The 25714-nt window shown below is 43.8% G+C and overlaps 1 protein-coding gene across 3 annotated transcripts in view; it reads right to left on the minus strand.

The window, feature by feature from the left end:
* Positions 1-25714, minus strand: part of Drosha (drosha ribonuclease III) — a 111505-nt gene that overhangs the window by 14280 nt on the left and 71511 nt on the right. For all 3 annotated transcript variants that reach the window (XM_034523417.2, XM_034523418.2, XM_076916408.1), the window contains exons 23-29: positions 18884-18943; positions 17409-17508; positions 13916-14018; positions 12046-12116; positions 6920-6964; positions 5478-5635; positions 4219-4324 (exon numbers count right to left, since the gene is read on the minus strand). In XM_034523417.2, the coding sequence (XP_034379308.1) occupies positions 4219-4324; positions 5478-5635; positions 6920-6964; positions 12046-12116; positions 13916-14018; positions 17409-17508; positions 18884-18943 (643 nt within the window). The remainder of the gene's footprint in view (positions 1-4218; positions 4325-5477; positions 5636-6919; positions 6965-12045; positions 12117-13915; positions 14019-17408; positions 17509-18883; positions 18944-25714) is intronic.

The raw sequence follows: 25714 nt of genomic DNA on the forward strand, positions 1-25714 counted from the left end.
AGAGAGGAACTACAGCACACTCTTTAAAAACTTCTGGTCTAGTGAGGGTAGGCAAGCTGAAACAGAACAGCACTAGAATATTCTAGCAAGTGCTAGAATAGAAAGGAGCGCAGGGTTTAGACTTGAGTAGAGTCAGGGGTCAGGTCAGAGCTGCCAAGTGAAGGAATGCTAAAAGATAGTAAGCAAAATAAAAAACTAGGTGCAGAACGGCCTCCAGACAGGAGAAGAGCATGTGCAAAGACAACAGTAGAAGGATCCGGACCCAGCAGGCTGGGGCAGAGAAGAAAGAGCACAGGGAACAAGGCTGAACAGGAAGACAAGACCAATAAAGGTCTTGCTGGTTCTCCAGCCATTGCTCAAAGAGGAATCAAAAATCATTAATCTAGGCTATGAAGATCGTTCATTCAAAGACAATTTTCTGAATGCTTACATAATAGGAATTTGCCAATCAACCAAAATTCAGAATAAAAGACCAGACAAAATATTTTCAGTTTATACTCCAATGGGAGCAGACTAGTAAAAACATATACCTTGCTTGTCCTAGGGAGAAACTGGAGATGCAGTTCTAATCTAAGGGAAAGAAGGCAGGAACAGAGGAAGGGGCTGCATGCTGGCGGAGGCTTTACTCAGAGGATGACGGAACAGAGAGCGAAAGGAGATGAAGAATTGCTTACAAGGACCACTAGAGAAGAACTGACTATAAGGATTTCTGAGCACATGCTAAGTGCCCACTCTCGTAGGCCAACATCAAAATGCTGAAGTAACTAAACAGCATTTTCCTTTACCTTTAGGCTGGAGAGAGGTCTGACACAAAGGAGACTTGTGACCTGGTTGCCCTTTCAAAACGATCCCTTTAAGAGCGTTTGCTTAACACATACAAACCCTGGGGTTCAATCGCCCAACACTGGAAAGAGAATTCTTGTGTATACCTACTAAAGACAGACTGGAGAGGAGGAAAGGGCCAGATCTGATGAGAGAGGAGGCTGTAAGTCAGACACCAGCACCGGCAGTGAGGCTGGAGGTCACGTGCAGAATTAACTAGGAAGGTAAAGTTGACAGGGTACGCCGGTGTTCGGGAGGTGTAACAGGAGACAGAGACAAGAGTTCATGATAATCCTAAGGCTTTTGGCAACTGAAATAACAGATTAATCCTTACAGGCATGAAGAACACTGAGAGAAGCAGGGCCGAGGGTGGAAACTGAGACTTTTGTTTTAGATCCATCAGTCAGAGGTACCTGTTAGAAATCGAATTAATAGTTTGCACGTTCTTACATCCCAAGTATGTAAGTATTGCTATACTCCATAGGTGTGAGTCTATAGAGTATGGGGAAGAGATTTGGCTTTGGGCATAAGTCGGAAAGGGCAAACAGATGTTTTCAAAGTCACAAGACAGAAGGAGATCCCCTGCAGTGCAGAAGTCAAAGGATGGGAGGAGGTCTGACAACTGAGACCGAGACAATTTCAATGGTAATGGACTTTGGATAAACGGCTAGGCTAGTTGGTGGAGTCACTGAAGAGCTGTGTGAAACAACTCTCTGGCTCAAACACATAAGATGGACCGGATTGGGGTACAAGTTGATAGAAAACAAATGACTTCACGCCATCCTGAGATGTGGGCCTCCTGAATAATTTCAGCTTTAAACTGTCCATCTCTTAGGCCGAGGACAAAAGTGCCATCAAACTACCAAGGAAAGCTTTTCAGAGAGTAGCAGATAGTCTGGGGGAGATCTGAGGACCTGGGGAGCCCTCAGGGGCGCATCCTCTTGAAGAAGGATGCTCTACTACCCTGTGCTTTGGATGACCAGAACCTCAAGCTTCCCATCCTTTACAACTCTATAAATGTTACTGCTTCTAAGAGGATTTCAATCACATATTTCCTGTACACCTTGATGGCTATGAAGAACTCCCTTCAGTGACCCAGGTGATCAGGACTAGGAGGCAGCTGTCTGTGATAGCGATTAGGTGGTAAGGGAGAGTGCGCCCTCCAGAAATACTGGAGTAACATTGTTAGGACTTGGGAGGAAGAGAGGTTGAGGGAGGACACAAAGATGACTCCTAGGTTTCTGATACACAGTATAGGATAGCTGATACTGTCAACAACACATTACTCGGGGAATCTTCAAGAAGACCGAGGTGGAATAACATTATATTCCATCTTGACACGTGGCACTGGAGCTCAGGATAGAAGTGAGCCTGAAGAGATCAGCTGCAAGTTTCCTGCCAGGAAGGTAAAACTGCTGACACACATGGAGCGGACTGTCTGAGAGACGATACATTAGCAGGAGACATGCTCTAGCAGTGACCTCTTAGATGCTGACACATTTACTAGCTGGAAAGAATACGTGAACATGCTACGGATGCTAAGACACAGTAGTGAAGAAAAGAGGTATGGAAAGATCTAGAATACAGCGTGACACTAGCCAGGGGAGATGCCATTCAAGGAGGGAGCAGTCATGTCAATGTTTAGCAGCCTTTAAACAACGGTGTGCTTATGACACATCATCTTTGTCTTGCCATCAGAGCTGACGGTACTATTCGTTTCTCTCAAAGCTTACTGCAACAATAGTTTATACAAGCACCATATGGATCAAGCTATAATTTTAAGACAGCAAGGCTGATAAACTCACTTCCACAGCACCCGGGATGCCAGCATTTGGGAGACTCAGGCAAGAAGACTGCTGTGAGTTTGAAACCAGCCTGGACTACAGAACAGAGCCTTACTCAAAATAACAAAACCAAAGCAATCACGCTGCCAGCTCTGAAGGGGCTGTGGAAAGAAGCCAGGCCCTGCACATGCGGCACTGGCCTGGGTTGGCTTTATCAGCTCACACTTTACTCTCCACTCAGTGCCAGAGCCGGCTAGGGCTAGTGCATCTGAAAGCAGGCCCATCCCTAAGACCCTAGAGGATATGGAAGGAAGAGGAGGGGCCATTTGAAGCACCTATTTTCCAGAGTCCATAAGGCGAGCTGTCCTCAAGCTACTTGGCATGCTTTGCCTACTTCTCCCTGCACCAGGCACGTCTGACATGTAGAAAGTCTCTTCTGTAGTTGAGAAGAGTCAACACACAACCTACTGCTTTCCTAAGCAAGATGTGAGACACGAGCTCCCCAAAGGTTCATATTTTCAAAAGAATTCCAAGAAAGAAATCCTTGTCTTTCTAAAGGGCAGTTAATTTTTAATGGCAGTCATCCCGCTCACTTACAACTAAAGAGGTACGTGTGACTCTTGTCACAGCACATGGCAGATGACAAAGGCGTAGCCCTCACCCAGTGACTGAGGACTGAGTTGAGGAATACCACTGAAAATTCCCACTTGAACCTCATGCTCTCTTCAGACACTTAACATCTCAGCGCTACAGAACTGTGATTCAATTCTAGTCAAAGAAAACCACACGCAACAACTTAAAAGCACGGAAGAACTGCTGTTAGCGCCAACACAATAGGTCACACTGAAGAACACAGGGTCACTCTGCTCCACCGGACAGAGCCCCAGCTTCCCAATAGGCAGCTCCCACGGGCCTCCGCAGGGGTCAGTCGGAGGCCTTCCCAGATCAGGGACTGCTGGACAGTCTTTTCCCACCATCCTAGGTTTACTACCGACAGGTTTCACGGTAAAAAACGGTACACAGCAAGTGGAAGCTAATGCAGCCTGATTTTGGACGGCACAAGTGAGAGGAATGGTGGGTGATTTACTCTGTGTATGACTCTAACCTTGTCTCTACACTTCCCTTCCAATTCTGCCCCAGAGCCAACATGGCTCCCCACTGCCTCTGTCCATCCATTTCCCTTGTTTCTCTGGATTCAGCGTGAAGGAAGCCACTGCACAGAGTTTTTACTAAACTCACAATGGCTAAATCCTGCCCCAATGTGAAAGTCCGCCATCACCAGACCCATGACGCCTTCCCTGCACCCTAACTAGGAGAATCTTTTCCTGAGCATGTAAGTCCAGCAACCGGCCTGTGCCTCTGTTATATCTAACATGTTCTACCTTACACACAGTTATACTCACTCACACTTTTATAATGAGCACGTGTGTATGTATGTATATATCTATACATACACAACTTATAGCACAGAGTATTTATTCCCCTGGGGAAGAGACCATGACAGTCACCAAGAGATCAGTGATTAGTTACACAAGCACGCATCTGGGCCTCCTGCTCCTCACTCCCTGTGCGTTCTCCTGCAAACTTCCAAGGAGTAACTGAGGGTGCTCACCGTCAGGTGTCCTTCATGGTGGTCAGGAAAATGAATGAACAGGTACTCCGTGGCTACCAGCTGCATGATGGAGTCACCCAGAAATTCCATCCTCTGGTTGTGGCCTCTGAAAATGAAACACCACTGTAAATAAACCAGGAAGTACTTGTGGATTAAAAAAAAAAACCCATAAACTTTAAGATTATAGCCTAAAAATATAATTTGTTCATTTTGTTTTTTAGCATAAAACTAAATATAGTACCCTGACACCCTCAACTATGGGAAAATTCTGAAAATCAATTTTTTTTTCAAAATGTAATTTTTATTTAATCACGGGTACGTGTGGTGTGTGTTTATGTATTTGTGTACAAGTATATGCACAGGGATCACCAGATCCGGGTGATTTATTTTGTATCTGACTCTAACCAGACTCAAGCAACATCTACTCTTAACCACTAACCCACCTTTGCAGCTCCAAAGGTTATATTTTAAGGACAAGTGACTACTAAGTTAAGATCGGTGAACAGCACCTGGCCAAAAGCAGAGTGCAATCAACTGAAAAATAAATTAAATATAAAGCAGTATTCTTGAAAGAAAAGAGCTCCTAACTTTTTAATTTACAAATGTTTACAAAATCTATGTCTTTAATCTTACAGTTTAAAGAGAGTTGGGATTTTCCACTCACAGGAACGGGAAACGTTTTATATTCCATAACCACACCCACACACTCACACCTACAGTTTTGCTAATTTTCTCATTTTCTCTTTCTCTCTCTCTCTTGTTTGCTGCTCTGAGGACTGAACCCAGGGTTTTAATCTCTAGTAAAGTTTTTCTTATTTTCAATTTCAATAGTCTCAACAAATTTATCTAAAGTGGAAGTTAGGGAGCCATATCCAGTCACAGCCGGTTTGCAAGTTTTACTACAGAGTGGTCACTTAATTTTTTTTTTTAATCTATGGTGATTTTTAAGGTACTATGACAAATCATGACAAATAGATCACATGGTCTTCAAAGCTTATAACTCTTAATTCATGTCTCAGTGTGGACAAAGGGTTTACTTCCTTCAGATCTCATGAACTTCAAGGCAACACGATGCACAGCAATGGAACCAAAAGCTTGGGAAAGAGGACAGTCTGATCCACACCACTGCCTGGCTGCCGTCTCGCCATGCGACTCTCCTGCAGTGTGTCTGCCCTCTCAGTTCCTGTGAAGGGCAAGAAGGTTTGGAACCCCCTCCTCTAAGTGGTCAGGTAGGGGCTACACGAGCACTCTCCACTCACAGGGTCAGGTGGTTAAAGCCCACAGTTCTCAGTGTGAACGCCCTCGCCAGAAGCCGGACGTGAGTGAACATCACTCCAATTGCGTCTTCGAACTCGGTCAGCTTCTGTAGAACTGGGGAAGTTTCAATAAGCTGTCGATCCGTATTTGGCTCTTGTAGCTTCAGGAAAAAAAATAGAAATAAATTAAAAATCACAGTTTTAGTTACAAGAGTAATTACCAATTCTTGGACACTGTTCTGTACAATTCCATCTCCCATGGGCAGAAATTTCGGAAATGCCAAATAAAACCTGAAAGCCTCTTTCTCATCTCTTAGAATAGCAAACAAACCTAATATTTAAAGAAGGCTCAAATAATATTTTCCAATCTTCATTCAAATTTCAAGGCCAAGTTCTGTACATAGATAGTTCAAAATCTCTGGTATTAGACTAACTCTCTAAGGAAGACGCAAGCTGAAGAACAGCTGCCATGTGCGTGTGTATGTGTGTGTGTGTGTGTGTGTGTGTGTGCGCGCGCGCACGCGCGTCTGGAGTGGGTGCTGGGAATTGGTCTTTCTGACAAGTTTCTAGGGAATGGAATGCTGCTGTCTGGGAACTGCCCTTCCAGAGTCTCTGATTTCAGCATCACTGGACTCCTGTGCATCTCAAACATACTGTGCATGTTGGCAAATGAGCAGCACTAAAACTGAATCTAGCTTCTGGTGGATATCACCATTCCCCTAGACAGGTGCGGCTCCAGGGAACAAGCCTCTAACAACTGGCAAAGAGAAAACTCAGGGGTGACTCTTCCTTTACTAGAATCTTCTTACAGCGCTGACTTGCCAGTCACTATCATAAACCCTCGATGAACAGCTGACCACTAGTGATTACCATTTATGTTAAATACGTATTTAAACATAACATGTGTGACTAGGGGAAATACACAGATCCTAAACTAAAGCAGAAAGAGAAGCAAAGCAAAGAAACTTTTAAAGCGAACCAGAGAAACGCATGTCGCCATGTATAGATCGTTTACATTTATTTCTAAATCCGAAGTAAAAAGCAATCATACAGCACTAAATCTTTAATCTGCTGTAAGTTTTATACACTCTGAATCAATTTCCAAAGCCTGAACCAGGTTAAAATTAGCAACATTCATTTAGTATTTGCTCTACTTTAACCATGCCTAAAATCACCTGACATCACTTTCCCTCCAATGGTAGGCATGAGACGTGCAAGCGCCAACACTCTGTATAGCGCCTGTGGCGGGAGGGCTGTCCCTCCACAGCCGCCCTGTCTGTCTCCTCAGGAACATCACCCCCCCCCCCGTGCTTACTTCTGAAATTTCCCTGACACCCAACATAAAGTCCTATTTCTGGGGAAGAGAAGAGAGTCTAAAGGTGGGGCAGGGAAGGAATAGGCGGCCATGGAGTTGCGGGGCACACTGCAGACATGGTCGTACTCACTTGGAGTGGGTGGAGAGGATAATTGAGCCAGACTTCTCGCAGGTCCTGGAAAATGGAATGATGTCGTTAGTACTCAAGGGAGTCATTTAACACACTCCAGAGTGCTAAATAAAATGTCATTATTTGAAATACTCAACTATTGCAGATGCTGACTCCACTCACTGCCAATTCAATGGTGCTAGCAAAGTCATTTGTTAGAAGTGTACTCACCACTCAAACTGCCTGTAGTGACTCTAATTAGCCTATTAAGCGGGGGAGGGGAAGGAGCCCCTTAAAACTAAGTTCCATGTTTGTGAACCCAATACGCTGGATTACGAGACTGTGGCACTCACACCCCAGAGCTGGGCATCCGCTGCAGCGACTGTCACCACATGCCCTCCGACTTCACCTTCTTGTCACGAGCCTGTTTCAGAGGGAGTGGGACACCCCACCCACATCACATCCCCAAGCCCTCCCAACTCTGAGACCAGGCTTTAATGTGGTTCACATAAACGTTTACTTGAAATATAATAAGTAAATAAACATTATGGGAAATCCTGGTATGTTATCTCAGTGGCTGAGTTAAATCTAGGAGCACTTAGAATTCTGGTTTCCTTGGGGGAAAAAGTGTTTTTGCTTCAGGTTCAGACTCTAGGGAAACTCTACCTGGATCTACACTCAGCCCTTGCTGCTAGGCTTTTTTAAATAAGAGAGAAAAATAACCTAAAAAGAAATGTTTTTTTTTTAAAGTTTGATTTTTGGCAGGATACAGAAAAATTTAGGATCATTTGTGATATAAGGTGATAAAAGGAAATAGAAGCTCAATGCTTCTGAACAACTTCTTAACAAAGCACAGAGGTTCTCAATGTTTAAAGAAAGGGTTTAAATATCAAACTGTTCTTTAAAGGCACAAGAAAGAACTTCTGTTAACCAAATCAATAACCTCTCCCTTTTATCCCCCAGAGTGTCAGCCTCCCGCCCCTACACACACACACACACACACACACACACACACACACACACACACACACTCTCTCTCTCCCAGTGTTCTCTCCACATCTTGTTCTCTCCCCCCACAACAGGATGGACGCTTCCTGCCTGCCTCTGGCCACCTGTCTCCTCAGGAGTACGGCACCATCCTTACCTCTCTTCACCCCTGCTTCTGTCTGGATTCCTTTGTTCCTCTCCAGTGACCACTCATCAGCGCCATGACTGGGAACACCTGACGGCCATCTTGACCTCACATGCACTCAGGCAGTAACGATCCCTTCCCTTTACACACTAAGCTAGAGAGTGTGCAGGCTCTGGTGAGGAGCCTGGGTTTAATTCTGAGTGCATGTTGGTAACTTTCTTATTCTCCCCAGGCCTCTATTTCCGAAGGTATAAACCAAAGATAATCCTAGGACCTTCTTCAAATTGGCCCTGACAGCAGCTCAGTGAGTAGCGCACTGAGAGCACTGTGCAGTGCGGTCAGGGAGAAAGAACACCGAGAGCAACGGTGATGCATCAGCAAGCATAGATAAATCAGTGTTCACTTCCAACCTTTCCCAGTTGTCTCCAGAACTCGGCTCACGTGACACTGATTCATTTCCTTCTTGCTGTTTCATGGTTTTCACTTAAAAGTACTTGTGATTCCCCCTGGATGTCCACGGCCACCCATCTGTGATTCCCCCTGGATGTCCACGGCCACCCGTCTGTGATTCCCCCTGGATGTCCACGGCCACCCGTCTTGGTGAGAATTTATGCCGCCTTACAACCAGACAACTTCACTCACATCTGCTTCCTTTTATGTATCCCAGTGTGGTGTCAGAGAAAATACACTGCAAACACTGCAAAGCTCTAGACTGGGATCCCGGCAACACTGATAATTAACTCTAGGACTATGGTTTGCTTCTAGAAAATGCTCAAGATTGGCTGGGTCATTCATTAACGTAGCACATTGATATTAAAATCCCATTATGTATTAGGTTACTAAGATAAATAGGATACAGCTCTGTCCTCAAACAGGCCTAATGAGGAACAGCAGAGGTAAACAGAGCTTACAAACCTGCAGTAGGTCCCTTAATAGTGACAAATCATTTTAAACTACACCCCAGCTACCTGTTTCTCAGACAGACTAAATCTCATATGAAGAGAAATGGATGCACTTGAGGTAGGCTCACTGAAGGAGGTCAGGCTACCACACTGAGCTGGGAGGAAGTGGGTGCCAGAGGAAAAGCATCACTCTGCCCAGGGTTATAAGAAAAATCTCCAAAGAGGACTTGAAGAAGACGGAAAACCTAGCAAACCCCAGCAGAGGGTGAGAGCCAAATGCCAGGCAGACACAGGCAGCAAAGAAAATGTCTAAGGATGGACAAAAAAGGAGACCGACACAGGCAGAACCATCGGGGAATTTAATCCCAGCACTCTCAAGGCACCCTGTTCTACATACCGAGTTCCTGGTGAGCCAGGGCTACATAGGAGGCCCTGCTTAAAAGAGCAGTGAAAGCCCACCAAACCTTCTCTATGTTACATTGTATAGACTTTGGTGGCTGGTAATCAACTATCTTAAGACTGGAAGGCCTGTCACTCACACAGCACTGAGGGATGATGGAGGACAGTTAAGACTGGAAGGCCTGTCACTCACACAGCACCGAGGGATGATGGAGGACAGTTAGCAGGCCAGAGATGAGAGGCCTTGAGAAAACGCAGGACAGTTTCAAGGGAAGCAAACCAAGAGTCACCCAGTCAAGTGATGAAAACTTACAACTGAACGGATATACAGGGAGAAAAAGCTTAGGGCAGGAAAGAGTCTGATGTTTGCGATTTAAAGATAAAATTAAAAACAAAGTATGTTGGAGACTAAAGGTGATGGGGCCAATACTAAACCTGTTAAAATGGCTGTGGAAGACCCACACCAGGCCGCTCAGAAGCAAATTGAAGAGACACCTTTTCCAATTTCTAGTATGCCAGAGAAAGGACTAGGTCAGAGATGCTGGGGACAGATGTACAATGAGAAAAGAGGGGAGATAGGAAAAATGATGTAATGTCTTTCTATTGTTGTCAGGGGGCGTGCAGGGTAATCATTCTTAAGCTTTCCACACAGGCAAACTCACTGGGTAAGCCTGGAGGGTTATACAAACTAAAAGCAAATAGTTCTTAGAAAGAAAAGTCAGTTGAGGGAGAAAAGACAAGACAGCCCTGCTGTCTGAAAGGACTGGGTGAAAGCAGATGCTGTCAACAGGGATGTTAACAGGAAACAAGGCCACCTTCCCACCCACGGGCAAGACAGAAGTCAAAGGACCCTCTCCGTGAGTACCTTCTGTCATCCTGACTACACTGCCCTCTTAGCTGCCTTGCTCTGCCCTATCCCCTAAACCACAACTATCGGGACACTGGGTTGCTAACCCACCTCACAGTAGCACCCAACGGCAAACTAATCCCTTCTCTTAATCTGGTTGCACACATAGCAGCCAACCAACAACCTCAACATTCAGCACCAGCCCTGGCCTTAAAGGACGCCTCTCTCCTCACCGACATAGATACCCCTTAGTTACGGAGAGTTCGTCAACCTGCATTAGTTTGTCTGTTTCTTTCCTCTCTGTGTGCAGCTTATTACATTTTCATAACAACACACACACACACACAGAGTTTGTCAATGTTTCAATAGCTAGTAGATTCAAGCCAATTTGGAAATGTCAGTCAAGTTAAAAGGCTCCAGCTTGTATACATGAAAATTCTGAAGAAGAAAGTTATGTATTACTGAGCCTTACCCAGTGTTACAAAAGACACTAAAATGAATTGTGAGCCTCAGCTGTTCCATTTGTAAGGTAATGCCCAGGCTCAGCTTTCCGTTCAGACGCTTCTTCATTTCACCCGTTAGTAAGTACCCAGTGCTGGGCACCTCAGCACCGCGCTGGGTGCTGGAAGTGTAAGATAAGTCTACTAAGTAGACAAGTAGGACAGAGAAGTTTAAAGAGGAAAAAAAAGTCTGAACCCAAGCAAAGCCAACGAAGAACACGGGATAGAAAGCTGTGGGGAGGAGCCCAGGAGAGGGTGCAGGTTAAGCCAGGACAAAGGAGCAGCGACATCAGAGGTGAGGAGAACACTGGAGAAAGCAGGAGAAGTTTGCTCAAGCTGCCAACAGAAGATAAAAGCCAGAACGGGGATATTTTAAAATTTGAGAAAAAAGTCCTAAAATACATGCCATCTGCTACAGACACAAACCAAGTCGCACAGTTGTTTGTGTATGTAGGGCAAGATGGGGGACCACGGGTCTGCAGAGAATTCTTCTATTACCAGCAAATACACAAGCGTAAAAGTTCATCCCATCGCTAGAAAAATCAAACTTAATAATTCTTGGACAGAACATGGAGGTCACGTGCTTAAAACTATTGACTTTTAACTACACAGAGTAATGAGGCCGTGACACCTGACGGCGTGTAAGGTGAGGGCTTCACAGGGCTTACAAGACCAGCGTCCTGTGTTCTTCATTCCTTGAGGGCTACTTTATTCATTAGGATGTCATTTCAGTTTGGAATACAGAGCTGCCTTTCCCTTCAATGTTACACTGACTTGTTTTGGATAGAGGGTTTTCAGACCCTCTATCTTTGGCAATATTAATGGCTTAAAACATTAGTAACACAAACCATCCTAGAATAATTTTTTTTAAAAAATGTAATTTGCTTCAGAGAAAAAGTTGTCCTAGATTATTCATAGGCCCATCAGAAACTCCTGTCTAAAATAAACATGTTCCTCTAGCTTACATAATTTACAAAAAAAAAATAATAAAACAAAACAAATCAGGAACAGACTAATATCATTAACTGAGCCTGCATGGGGCAGGTACTCGCACATTTCAAAGTGTAATTAACCTAGAAAATCTGCAGAACATAACAACTCCTATTGTATTTGTAATGTACATTTGATCTAGAAATGATTAAATGATCTTTCCACAAGAAAAGAACATCAGGTTTTAAAAAAAAAAATCCTGGAAAAACTGTCCCAGAACTCCCACGTCCACACGAGTTGAACGAGCTGATGCTGACGTACTTGACATCCACTACCTGGGAGAGGCTGGCATTAAGTCTTTCGCACAGTCTTTTCAAGACACAAAACCTCTGCACTGATACACAGCCGAGGAGAGAAAGATGACTGAACATAAATACCGGGTCATTAAAGAGCAAGCGTCCAAAGAGCTGCTTGGCTTCCTCCAGGGTCCCCTCCAAGTAAACGGCTCCTACATGAAAGCAAGCGAACGTCAGAAGGAAGGCTGCATTAATATTCAGAGAAAATTACACATCTCTATAAAAAGCAAAAAGGCAAGCTAAAACCAGTCACAGCAGAAAGCCTAGGAGCTAAGAGGAGACTGTTTTAAAGGGAACACTTTCCTGCCCTTAGCTATGCTTTTGTGCTAAAATTCAGACTGCAATATAAAGTTAATTCACTAAAACTTGTAAGCAAAAGAGGGTAGATATGAACTCTCATGAAAGATATGGCATATAACCTATTAAGGAGACAATATTTAACCATACTAAGAAAACACTTCAATTCAGTTTCTGTTTTTACAGTGCATGTTTTAAAACATATATATGTTAACAAAACAACAACAACAAAAAAGCCATAGATGAAACCAAAAACTAGACCAATGAAGTCTTCTGAAAATAAAACCAGGACAGGCTCCACTTTTAATCTGAAGTAATAAGCACTGCAAATGCACGTTAAACATCCACTGCGAACACTAGAGCAACATTTTAACTTGGTAGCGAAATAAACCTAGAATAGAAAAGTCGTATTTTCTTAAAATCAAAATTTTACATCTGTCTTCAGAATGGCTACATTTCCATGTATAAAGTTAAAATACTAACCTAGAAGGCTTTTGATCAATAAGTATTACTGAATGCATCAATCGTTACATCGAGATGAATACAGCAGCAGCTGTGGATCAGGCCTGGCAGGCATCACTACCCGACACTCCTCTCTGCCCCTTCTTGGGGCAGCTTGGGAAAAGTGTCAGAAGAGCCTCAAGACTCAGGCTCAGAGCTGACTGATGCATGACTCAGTTCTATGAAACTCTACTCTGGAAGCGGGTGCTGCCAGGACCAGCACGACTCAAGAACTCCTGAGGCAGTGACAGTGCCTCCATCTCTGACAGGGAAGTGAAGATCAGGATTGCATTATCTGCCAGAGACACATTATGTGACAAGTGATGGAATCCTGTCCACCCAAGCCTGAAGTCAAACCGTAACCCTGTCAAATTATGTGGACAGGGTACAATAATTCCATGTGATAAACTCTCTGGAAACACACCTACTTATGAAAAACACACATTGCTTAGAAAGAGTAAAGAACTATTAACATTCTTTTGGCACCATCATCACTATAAAACTATAATAGGAAATTTTTGTGTGCATTTCCAAAGAAAGAGGGCAAAAAAAGTACAAAGGTCTTTGTGAAATAAATGTACTTAGTCATTTACTTAAAAGCAAGAAACTGCTGGTTTACTATAGCATTTTATTATAAAGTGTATTTCAATTACCAGCTAATTAATTCTCCATTAATTTTCCTGTACTAACAGTTAACCATATGTTGTAGATATAAAGCCTGGGTTAGAAGTGTCTATATTAGTCAACAGTAGTTACATAGGATTAAAAAGTTTTTTTCCCAAGATGATAATAAAATCAGAAAACTTGCCAACAATTTAAAATGTGTTCAGAAGATGCACTGGAACATTACTAGCAACTTACTTCCCGTTTTCTTTTGTGTGTGTGTGTGTCTGTGTGTGTGTGTGTAACATAGAAAGCAAGCCATCTACATATAAATTCACTCCAATTCAGGAAATGCTAAGCATGACATCAGACACTAAGAATGCAATAACTAGAACTAGAAAGCATGACTGACTCCTTAGAGACAATGTGGTGGTGGGTGTTCACATGCTTTAAGAACAAGAAATTCTATTGTAAGCTTCTACAATGAGTTTCATGCACTCTCCAACACAAACTCAATACATACAAGAAGCAGATTTTAAAGGGAAATTACCTATTAATGCTTCAAAGCAATTGGCCATGGCATGCCGGAGGTCTGACTCTCTACATAGGTCGGGCCCATGGGCATACAGCATGAATCGATCCAGTTCAAGTTTCTATAGAATCCAAAATGACAAAGCCAAAAGTGAGAACATTTGTCAACATAGCCTTGTATATCACGGGGAAGGGAGCAATGCTGAACTGCTCAGGCCTCACGCGCTTGTCAGGTGCTTAGTCTGACACGCACTAGACAGCCGCATGGTTCAGGCCTGAGCGGCAGAAGTACTTTCCAAATCCCAACAGTCAGATTCGGGGTCAGAAATGAGGAGATCTGACTTTTCAAATCTAAGTGCAACCCAAGTATGAGAGTTCACTAAAAGAGATTCTGCTACAGGAACATGGGTGTCTGGATTCACGTAGAGGACGCAAAACTAACCCAAGGGTATAACCAAGTCTCAAGTCTTTGATCCAGACTAACGTGACATGGATGATGTCAGGTCCCACACAAGACAGGAGAGGCTCAGCTCCTTCGCCTTGATTTCTACGCCTGCTCATTTTATAGCCTAATATACAATTAAATATGAGACCTTTCAGAGCTAGACCCAAACAGATAAACACTTCCTTATAAAATTCCTGAGACTTTCTCATAAAAGGAGAAAGATACAAATATTATATAAATATGTATTAAATTTGTTTCCACTTCCATAAATTAAAATTTAAAATACTTCCTAAACAAACGTCTGAAACATATACGGAATAAGACACAAGCTAGTATACACACTCACGGCTGCAATCTCGTCAGTCTTTGGATTAAACACATTCAAATTCTGTCCATATCCACTTGGATTGGAACCACTGCTAAGAATCCAGAGTATAAAACATATTCAAATCAGTTTTGACTACCATAGATATAACAGCACAAAGTTCCTTAAAAAACAAAAAACACTTGATCCCAAAGTGCCAGAGTTTATACTAGACTATGTAAACGTCATCTGTTTCACAGGCTCACTGGGAAAATACAATTGCTTGCTATCTCTGGAGTCCTGCTTGAGAGCAGACTGCAAACTGCATCTTTATGTTATGAACAATTCTTCTGGGGTGCTGTGGAGTTCCAACTTCGCACACCACCCACTCTCCCAGACCTGATTTTTACATAGGCTTTAGCAGAACTCTTGAAGGAGAGCAGGCACTGGTATGAGGCCCCTAAGATGCACAGTGGCCGTCAATCTTTCTCCAACTCCTTGCTCCCCAATAGCTGCAGGGCTACTGCTCTCGAAAAAGGTGGGACCACCACAGCCTTCTGCTGGAGACCAATGCAACAGGGAAGGAAGCTAGGTGATGTCCAGGGAACTTTGTAAGATAATTTATCATGTATCTGGTCCTACAAAAAGATTCGTATTTGATTATATATTAGGATAAGAAATAAGTAACTTCAGAAATCAAAAGAAGAATATGGCTGAAGACACCATATTCTCCGCACTTGGATTCCCAATCAGAGAACTGTGCTAGGGTGGATTTGGTGAAATAAGAAGACCGTATAGGGCAATCCCTAAAGGGAGATACTGGCCAGCCAGGCATTCCTCATGGCTCTGGAGAGCATTCAATGTGCTATGCAGTGACTTGCTTTCAGGCTACACCTGGTAGATACCCTCCCCACTGTAATCCCAGTATCTGAAGAACAGTTGAACAATTTCACTATGGCCCAAACTGGGAAGAAAACGAGGATGGAGAGGCTGACAGCTCTTAGTGTCTATGTACTTCCAACCACGAAGCATGTGATGTACCAGCTAAACACCAAAGCGCTTTTCCACGGCACGTGGACTTCACGTGCTGCAAGGCTGCTAACGTAACAGCAAGTGGGTTCTTCTTGTTGCTCATAATTTTCATTAGGCACTGTCAATTACAGTCTCCAATGCCACCCAGGGAGGTCTGCAGCCTACCACTGTAGCTCTGACAACGTACTATACAAAGTAAAACAACGCTCTGTGCTAACACAAAAACCATAGCTAAAATTTGCTACATTTTTAATATTATTAACAACCTTACAGATCAAATCAGTAAGCCAGTCACAAAACTACTCTTTTCCAGCTTTTATATCAAAACGAAAGAAAAAGGGGAAGAAACTACTCAAGGCAAAGTAAAGGGAAGCTTTTCCGGTAGACAGTGACGTCTAGGAACTTACAAGCCTTCACACTTTCTCATGTTGCATAAACACAAAAGCCTATAAAATGTGAGAGCTTATTGTAAGAACAATGATAAACAACACTAAAAATAACCAGCTGCTACAAATTTATTTTTTATCTTTGTGTGATTTCTATGAACAAAGATCATGAAACCCACTTTAAATAGACTCATGAAAACTCCTAATGTCATTTAATTCTCATAACCAGCATGTGTGTGGAAGCTAATGTGGGTCCCACTTTATCCATGAGAGAGCTGAGGCTTTGGGAGAAAACAACTGTCCTACAGCCACCCAGGATGCAAAAAAGGGGATGGGCAAAACCCTAAGGTGTTGGGAGCCGACTCCTAGAAGACTCCTAGCAGAAAGCGGCTATCGTCTTTGCAGCCATCTCGAGCCATAGACCCTGACAAGAGACTTGTTTTCAACAGCTTACAACAGCTGAGCACACTCTGATAAACATCTTATTTTTCCCACGTATCTTGCTTTGCTGTTTAGTGCCCCCAGCTGTAAGGTGCACGTGGTATCCACGCCTCCAAGGCACATGGCAAAGTGTATAAATACCCAGGATTTCCCTTCAGTAAAGGAGACTTGATCAGACCCTCTGTCTTGTCTCCATTCTTTGCGTCTCTTCCCCTCCATCCCCACTCTCTCTCTCTTGCTAGACCCTGACCTGCAGACCAGAGCAGCAGCTCGGGCCGGGACACGGTGGCCCCAAGCCAAGCAGTGTGGGCCTCAACACTTAAAGGGTCAGCCAAGATGACCATGTTCCTCTCTGATAACATCCTAGCATGAGTCTGTTCTGTTAGCCACTCAGCTAAGTCAAGGAGGCAATAAGCCTAAAGCTTAAAGCCTAAAGCTTAATTAATGGGGATTTGTGATTTGGAGATTCTCAAAGGTCTAAAAAGTATCCCATATGGATGTGAACTGTCTGCAATAATCTGTTCAGAGCTAGAATTCTGCCTGTTAACATAAATTAATAAACAAATGTATTACAAAAGTATTTCATTTCTTTCGCATGGCTCCCATGTTCCTTTCCCCCCAATGCTTAGCTGTTCATGTACATCTGTCAGTTTCTTACTCATCTGTTTTCAAGTTACCTCACAGCTGAGTTCATTAGCTGCTGGTGAAATTCACAAAGGTAACAGACCAAAACAGAGAAACAACTCCACCATGGTCTGGTCCATAAAACCTGACTCCTGGGTGTATTCTCGAGAGCGAGTCACTCAGCTGCAGAGTTTTGTGGGCTCCAGAAGACAAAGTCAGACTCTGCGATCGCTTCTAAAAGCTGTTGCCTTTATACTGTCACTCCGATGCCCGACAGTACCTTTGCAAGCATGGCGAGGTGCTGATTCTGAACGATGGCAGTCCGATAGGTTGCCAAGCCCCCTTCCTCCAAGCTAGGAAACAAATAGTACAGGTGGACACTGCCAGAAAAAAGAACAGAAAAGGGCATATAAACATGCATCACAAACTGTCTGCAGCTCTGCAATACAGACACAGAGGTGACATCACATCTGCAACAGACACTAGTCAGCTGCACTGAAATAACCTAAAGAGTAAATTATTTACGAACACACAAAACCTGAGTAGCAGCATTTACTCATGTGTCCATATGTATTTGTGTTAAAAGATTTCTCGGGGGACAGACACAATGAGAGACATCTGCTATCCTATCATTCTAGACACAGAGACAAAGGAATCACCGTAAGTATAAAGGCAGCCTGGTATATAGGGTGAGCTCTACACCAGTCAGGATTAGATAGTAAGACCATGGCTCAAAAAGTAAAAACAAATAAAAAGATTTCTCTGAAATCTGATGTCTGTCAACTAATGACAGCAAACATCTAAAAGTCCAAACCTGGGCCTATAAACAGATGCCTTTCACTCAGTAGGATTACGGGCGGCCCCTGAGGACAATCTGGGGAAGCCCTGAGTAGCAATGTGGTTGTAAAGTATCCAGAATACAGCAGCCAGAAATAGAGCAGTGAGTGATATCTGGCAGGTCCTACGCAAGATGTATGAGGGAACTCCGGGCAAAGTGTGGCAAGTGTGGCAAGTGTAGCCAGGGTAGAAGGCCGCCCAGAACACATCTGGATCACAGCTGCAGCTGCCCTCTCCTATGTCACTCTACATCGTCAAACCTGCTGCCCACCAGAACAGCTTGTCTTGGAGCTTCTCTTTATGTTCTTCTTTGGGAAACAAAGGACCGCAAAATAATAAAAATAGTTCATGACAGTTCCGGGGGGAGCGTGTGTCACCTCCCTTAAGGAAAAGATTGTGAGCATGGAAAGACAAAATACACTTTCCAGTCTGTAGTCCCAATGAAAAATCTTAGAACACACACACACAAACACACGCGCGCGCACACACACACACACCCTTAAGTCATTAAAACTACTTGGAAGCTTTACTTCCCTCAAGATTAGAAAGACAGAACAGGATCAAAGGCAAATCCTGGAAGATGAAATGACATTTTAAAATACCATCCTTTCCCTTTCAAATGGAACATAAGCTCTGAAGCATCCAGCCCAGGACCAGCTCATCTCCTGTGGCTGTGAACAACTTTAACACATGCTTGACAGGACAGAGACACCAGCCTTTCATCTCGTAATCTCACTCATTACAGCAGCAGCAAGAGCAGTTGTCAGGGCCAGAGCCACAGCCATGTGGCTTTTAAGCTTTCAGAGGAGAAAATACTCTGAGTTCCGAAGCCTTGCTTAGAATCGCTGGCTAATTACAAAGGAGGGAACGCTTATCAAAAGTAATCACTGGGGGGCTAGACGGGGAAGACTTACTTACCTGGTCAGAAACTCAACAACAGCATCTCCCAGGAACTCCAACCTTTCATTGTGATTAATCCTACAATGAAAATGTAAAGACCACTTAAAATAGAACGCTGATGGCCAGGGAAATGGCTCAACAGGTAAAGACGCTGCAGGAAGCCTATCATCTAAGTATGAATCCTGGGCCTACATGGTAGAAGGAGAGAATGACTCCAGACAATCTGTCCACAGATCTCCATACATGTGTCATGACATAGATGAACGGACGAACAGGGACACACACACTGGCAAATGACAGGAGAATCCCAGCACATTTACTTTTCTGCCCTACTCTTGAAAAAGGGAAACAGGGTTAGTTCACTGCATAAGCCAACACCTTACAGGCCTACACCTCTCATACTCAAGAGCAACGACTCCTATCTTACCCTGAAGTCACTCAGGTAGGAAGGTGTGGAGGTTTAAGAACGGCCGCACAGGCTAGTATATTTGAATGCTTAGTACTATTTGGGAGGATTTTAATGATTGGGGACAGGGGGTGGCCTTGTTGGAGGAACAATGCCACTGGGGTTTGAGGTTTCAAAAGCCCATGCCAGGCAGTGTCTCTCTGCCTATAGATCAGATGCAGCTCTCAGCTACTGTTCCAGCGACGGCCTGCATACTGCCATGCTGCCCACCATGATAATGGACCAACCCTCTGTACCTGTAAGCCAGCCCCATTTGAATGCTTTCTTTCCTAAGAGTTGCCTTGGTCATGGTGTCTCTTCCCAGCAACAGAGAAGTAACTAAGAGAGGAGGGGAGAATGGGGTGCAGCCCTTTGTACTATGTGGTTCCAACGCTCAAGTTTAAGGCTTTCTTTCTCTAGAAACAAGACTGAAAAGCTTCCAGAGAAGTCAGCTATCACACTGACTGTGGTGATTATCTCTCCATGGAGCAGGAGAACCAGAGATGGGAGAGCATTCTCGAAGAGTTCCCAGACAGCATCTCACCTCCTCACCTCCAAACTCAGCCGGTATCTAGTTCTTCAGGACAGCTCTAACGTATCTGCCAATTCAATGGCCCCTGCTATCCTCTCCCACCCGTGTGACAGCCTTCTGCTCCAAACCACTAGATATCCTCAGAAAGGGGCAATGTACAGAACGGTCGGTCAGTCACTGCTCTCTCAATGCCAGCCTTTCTCCCTCCCCAGAACTTTCCACTCTGCCCCTGTACAATCAGTGACAGTGAAAACCCACTTTATCTCTCAAGGGTTCAGGAAAATCCATGAAACTCTGCTTGATGACGCCCCTCATGGACATGATCACTCTCCTCCCCAGTACACAGATCACACTCTGTTTATATGATGAAGCAACATCTATGAAGAAGTCACCCTAAAAACTCATCCCAGTTGATGACTTATATTTATGTTAAAAAGGTATTCAGTTGGGGTTGTAGCTAAGCAGTAAAGCCCCTGCCCTGCACATCCCCTAGGTTCAATCCTCAGTATTGTTCCCTCAAAAGAAAATGGTATTCAGGAAAAAAATTAGTAGTCAATAATGGGGAATAAAATGGAATGGAAGAAAAATAAAGATATGTATGCCTTTGCTGAGAAATTCCTGATCTCACTAATTTCTTAGAATATAGTTGTATGTACTACAAATACAAACCTGGTGTCTAGTCCTTTAAGACAGGCCTAATAATGTACGTGCCACATCAGTACCCTGTGGGATCATCTCCCACCTGTGTGACGACGGCCTCCTGTTCCGACCATGTGTACATATATTACACAGACAAAGCAGTAGGAACCAATCTCTCACTCTGACCAAATGTACACTATCTTAAAGTATGCTTGGGGTTTTGTTGCTGTTGTTTTTGCTACTCCATTAGCCAAGGTGAATAGGAGGATTACATTTTGTTTTTTAATTGAGTCAAGCATAGTGGTGCATGTCTATAATCCCACACTCAAGAGACTGAGGCAGAAAGATTCCGAGTTGAGGCTAGCCTGGACTACTTAGTTTAGGGCAGCACTCGCTACAAAACAAGACTGTCTCAAAAACAAAAACCACTGACTTCCAAAAGTGTCTGCTAATGACTCTTACCGAAAGCATCAAGAAATAAAGACACTATTTAAATGTAGAATGAGACAACCTTATAGTCCTCTTGGTGTGTGTGAGTGAGTGTGTGTGTGTGTGTGTGTGTGTGTGTGTGTGTATGTGTGTGTGTGTGTGTATTAAGTTACTCAGCTGTTGTTCTAAGAAATAGAACTGTCAGGTACAAAGGCTCACACTCGTAATCCTAGCTCTCAGGGACTGAGGCATGTAGAATGCCTGGAAGTTTATGGCCATCCTGAGTTACAGAATACCTTGTCTGTCTCTCTATCTGCCCTATGTATGCCTCTTTTCACACACACACACACACACACACACACACACACACATCCTGAGTTACAGAATACCTTGTCTGTCTCTCTATCTGCCCTATGTATGCCTCTTTTCACACACACACACACACACACACACACACACACACACACAAATAGTAAATTTTCTTAAAGAAAATAAGTTACATTATGCTATTCTAAGCCATGAAAATAAAAGTCCATTTTCTTTGATAGAGAATTTTTTTCTAACAATTCAAAGTATAATAGAGCAAAATCTATATAATGTGAAACATAAAACTCTGTTAGGAGTTTGGGGGTTGGTGTGAGAAGACAAGCTATATCTGAAATGTAGGCTTTATTAAAGAATAACAAGACTCCTAGTCAAAGGACAGGAGCTACTTTAAGTCAAATGATTTTAAATGAGGTCTAACTACCATAAATTTACCTTAATTTCTTTTATGAACTTTCACAGGGACAGAGACTATGTCTAGTATTTTAATTACCAGAAATTGAACAGTTAAATTTGTTAAAATCCAAGATCACAGTACTAAAACAGCTTACTCAATAGTAAATGTAATATTCATTTAAAAAAAAAATTACCCAGAACCCAGATGTTCTTCAACAGAGGAATGGATACAAAAAAAAAAAAAAAAAATATGGTACATTTACACAATGGAGAATTACTCAGCTATTAAAAATAATGAATTCAAGAAATTCTTAGGTAAATGGATGGAACTAGAAAATATCATTCTGAGTGAGGTAACCCAATCACAAAAGAACACACATGGCATTTACTCACTGATAAGTGGATATTAGCCCAAAAGCTTGAAATAGCCAAGATTCAACTAAAGGACCACATGAAGCTCATGAAGAAGGAAGACCAAGTGTGGATGCCTCAGTCCTACTTAGAAGGAGTAACAAAATACTCAAGGGAGCAAATATGGAGACAAAGTGTGGGACAGAAACTGAAGGAGCCGTCTGGAGACCATTCCACCTGGGTATCCATCCCATGCACAGTCACCTAAGCTAGACACTGATGTGGATGGCTGGAAGTACATGCTGACAAGAACCTGATATAGCTGTCTCCTTAGAGGTCTGCCAGAGTCTGACACATTCAGGGGCAGATGCTCACAGCTAACCACTGATCTGATCAAGGGTTTCCCAATGGAAAACTTAGAGAGAAGACTGAAGGAGCTGAAAGAGTTGGTGGCCCCATGAGGAGAGCAACAATACCAACCAACCAGAGCTCCCCAGGGTCTAAACCACCAGCCTGGGAGCACATAGGGAAGGACCCATGACTCCATATGTATATGTAGGGGAGGATGGCCTTGTTGGGCATAGGTGGGAAAAGAGATCCTTTGTCCCATGAAGGCTGAACACCAAGTGGGGGGGAATTCGAGGGTGGGGAGGTGGGAGGAGTAGGTAGGTGGGGGCACATCCTCATAGAAGCAGGGGGGAGGGGGGATGGGATAGGAGGTTCCTGGGTGGTGGGGGGAATGGGGTAAGAACATAAAATCTGAAATGTTAATATAATATCCAATAAAAAAATTACCCATATATGGCTTTGTTTTTTTTAATTTCTACAGCATGACTAAACTCTAGTGATAAGTCATGAACCTCAAAATGGGATCTGAATTCCACCCTAACTACTATTATGCTGGTCAGTTCCTAACCCAACAGTTGATCTACAAAATGGACTAAGAGTGGTCGTTTGCATGAGAACAGTCCCCAAAGGCTCACAGATTTGAACACTTGGTCCCCAGCCCATGGAACTATTTGGGAAGGATTAGGAGGCATGGCCTTATTGGAGGACATGTCACTGAGGGTGGGCGTTACGGTTTCAAAGGCCCACACCATGCTCAGTGAGTTCTCTCTGACACTACTCCAGCACCATGCACTCTGGCTGCCTTGCTCCCACCGAGATGGCCACGGGCCCCCTGCCCCCTTAGAATGGTGAGCCTCAAATCGAACGCTGTCTTTTACAAGTTGCCTTGGTCACAGTGTTCTGTCACAGCAGTCTAACAAGCAACCAAGGCTGAGAGTAAACTACTCATGCTCACAGCAGCAGCAAACCTCCTGCCCCTTTCACTGTTTCTGCTTTAAGCATCTTCTTTACCAATAAAGCAAGATCCAGGGTAGGAGGGCCACTGAGCAGTAAACACTGTCATGAGAACTGACATAACAGGCGTTGCGAGACTGAGACTGTCTGTCACATTTACATCTCAAATATTGTCTAAGAAATTTCAATGTACCTCATAAAATATGTAATTCCGCTATACCAGCAAACAGCCTAAGGTGCCACTGATTCCGTGCACAGCCATCATGGCAGAGGCCAAATCAAAGGGTGAATACACATTTTTCGCACAGTCTCAAGCAGTGACTGGTATACCACATATACACACAAAGGCATGTGTGTCTGCACACACACACACACACTTACACATATACCACACACACACAAAGGCATGTGCATCTGTACACACACCTACACATACACCACACACACACAAACAGCAACTATTGTGAACAGTCACATTTTTTTTCTTTTAATACTTATTTACTGAAGTGTCGTCTCTGCGAAAGGAACTGGTTACAGGATGAAAAAGAGCAGGAACACAGACTTTGAAACCCTCACTGTCTGATAAAGAAAATTAGCTCTGCCGCATGATCAGAATGCACAAAAGAACAAGACATGTATCACGGACTCAACACCAGCAGGACTGCACAAGGCCATCTGAGCACTCCAGAAGCCAATGTAAAATGATGACTGACCGGCTTGTGAGAAGAATGCCTGACAACTCAGAAAGTCTGGGGCTCGACACGTGAGGAAGACAGGCCATAGTCCAGGGCCAGGTCACGTGAGCAACAGCTGGCAGGTGACAGCTCAGCCTTTGCTCAGTTGTCTTTGGAACAGACAATAACTAAGACTGAAAAGTGAGGCCCAGGGGTAGTAAGATGTCTAACACAACAGCAGCTACAGGGCAAACAGGCAGAATGTGACCAGCCATGGCACTGCAGGGTGGGCACAGGGGGGTCACCAGAAGCAGTCTGAGAAGAACTCAGTGGACCAACGTGCTGGCTTGGTCCCTTCTTTTCCCATTGATCAGCACTAGAAATATTCTCCACCCAATCTCTTGTTTGAGATCTAACCACCAATTCTTACTCTTGGGGAGTGTGCTTATCTTATCTTCAAAGATAAGCAGACACTTCCAAGCAGCAGAGACAACCATAACCCATTTCTGACAGCAACTAAGAAACAAACAAAGGAGAGGGCAAATAGTTTAAAGTCAACTCAATTATTCAAGTGCACTGTACAAAACTGACCTATAATCCCAGAACAACTGCCTGGCCTATGCTGAGCCGGTGGCAGTGGATTGCAACGTTCACTTTTGATCTTCACTAAAGCACTTATCAGAGCCTCTCCTATGTAATTCAGGTTTCTAACACTCTCATCCTACCCCAGGCAATCATGCCTCCTGAGGACTGGGGGGTTTTGTGGAACTTGGCTTTGGATCCCCTAAAATACCTGCAAACTGCCTCAGACTAAAAGGCTCTGGATGAACGTCTGCTGAATTAAATTTGTACGAAGCGTCTTAAGTCTGGCTTCTGTAGCTGCACAATTCAGAGGCACTGGCAGCAGTCACGAAGCAGACCCTGCAGCAAGGCCAGGGGCTCTTTCGGATCAGACACTTGAGGTCAACTCTACATCCACGAAGCCCACAAATCCACAGCAGAAGTCAGAGAGTAAGAGAAGCTATTAGTTCTGTCTGTGGTAGCCTGATGGCATTCTGCCTGCTTCCTCGAGCGGCTACTGCACTCTGCCATCTTAGATCTTAGATCTAACTGCCTTTGCTGCCTCCATTCTAGATCTTACCTGCTTAGTGTCTACTCTGAAGCTGCAAAACAGTAAACTCAGAAATGGCACAATTTGAAGATTTTAATCTTTTTGCTCTACCTACCCCGCCTCTCTCTCCTTTTCTATCCTTTTCCCCTCCCCCCTTGTTCACAGTCCCACACATTCAAACTCTTACTCCTACACACTCTAGAAATGGAATCCAGCGTGTTATGAATGCTAGGAATACACTACCCCAGCTGCATCCACACCAAATCTATTTTAAAGGAAAAGGAGGAAGAGGAAGAGGGGGAAGAGGAGAAGTGTGAGGAGGAGGAGGAACAGGGAGGAGGAAAAGGAAGAGTACACGACTGTAGTCTGAACAATGAACACCATCAAAAGATGTACTTTATATACAGACAATGTGGTGGGTATGAACCGTGCAGGGTTCCTTGTTTTAAGAATTGGTCATCAGGAGTAGAGAGATGGCCTAGTGGCTAACAGCACTGGATGTTCTTTCAGAGGACCTGGGTTCAATTTCAGCACCCAAATGCTGGCTCACCACATCTAGTGTGTAACTCTAGTTTCAGGAGACTTGACACTCTTCTGGCCTCCATGGGGACCAGCCATGCACATGGTGCACAGACACACTTTCAGG

Source organism: Arvicanthis niloticus, chromosome 19 (genome assembly GCF_011762505.2).
Source record: "Arvicanthis niloticus isolate mArvNil1 chromosome 19, mArvNil1.pat.X, whole genome shotgun sequence".
In the NCBI taxonomy this organism is placed as follows: Eukaryota; Metazoa; Chordata; class Mammalia; order Rodentia; family Muridae; genus Arvicanthis; species Arvicanthis niloticus.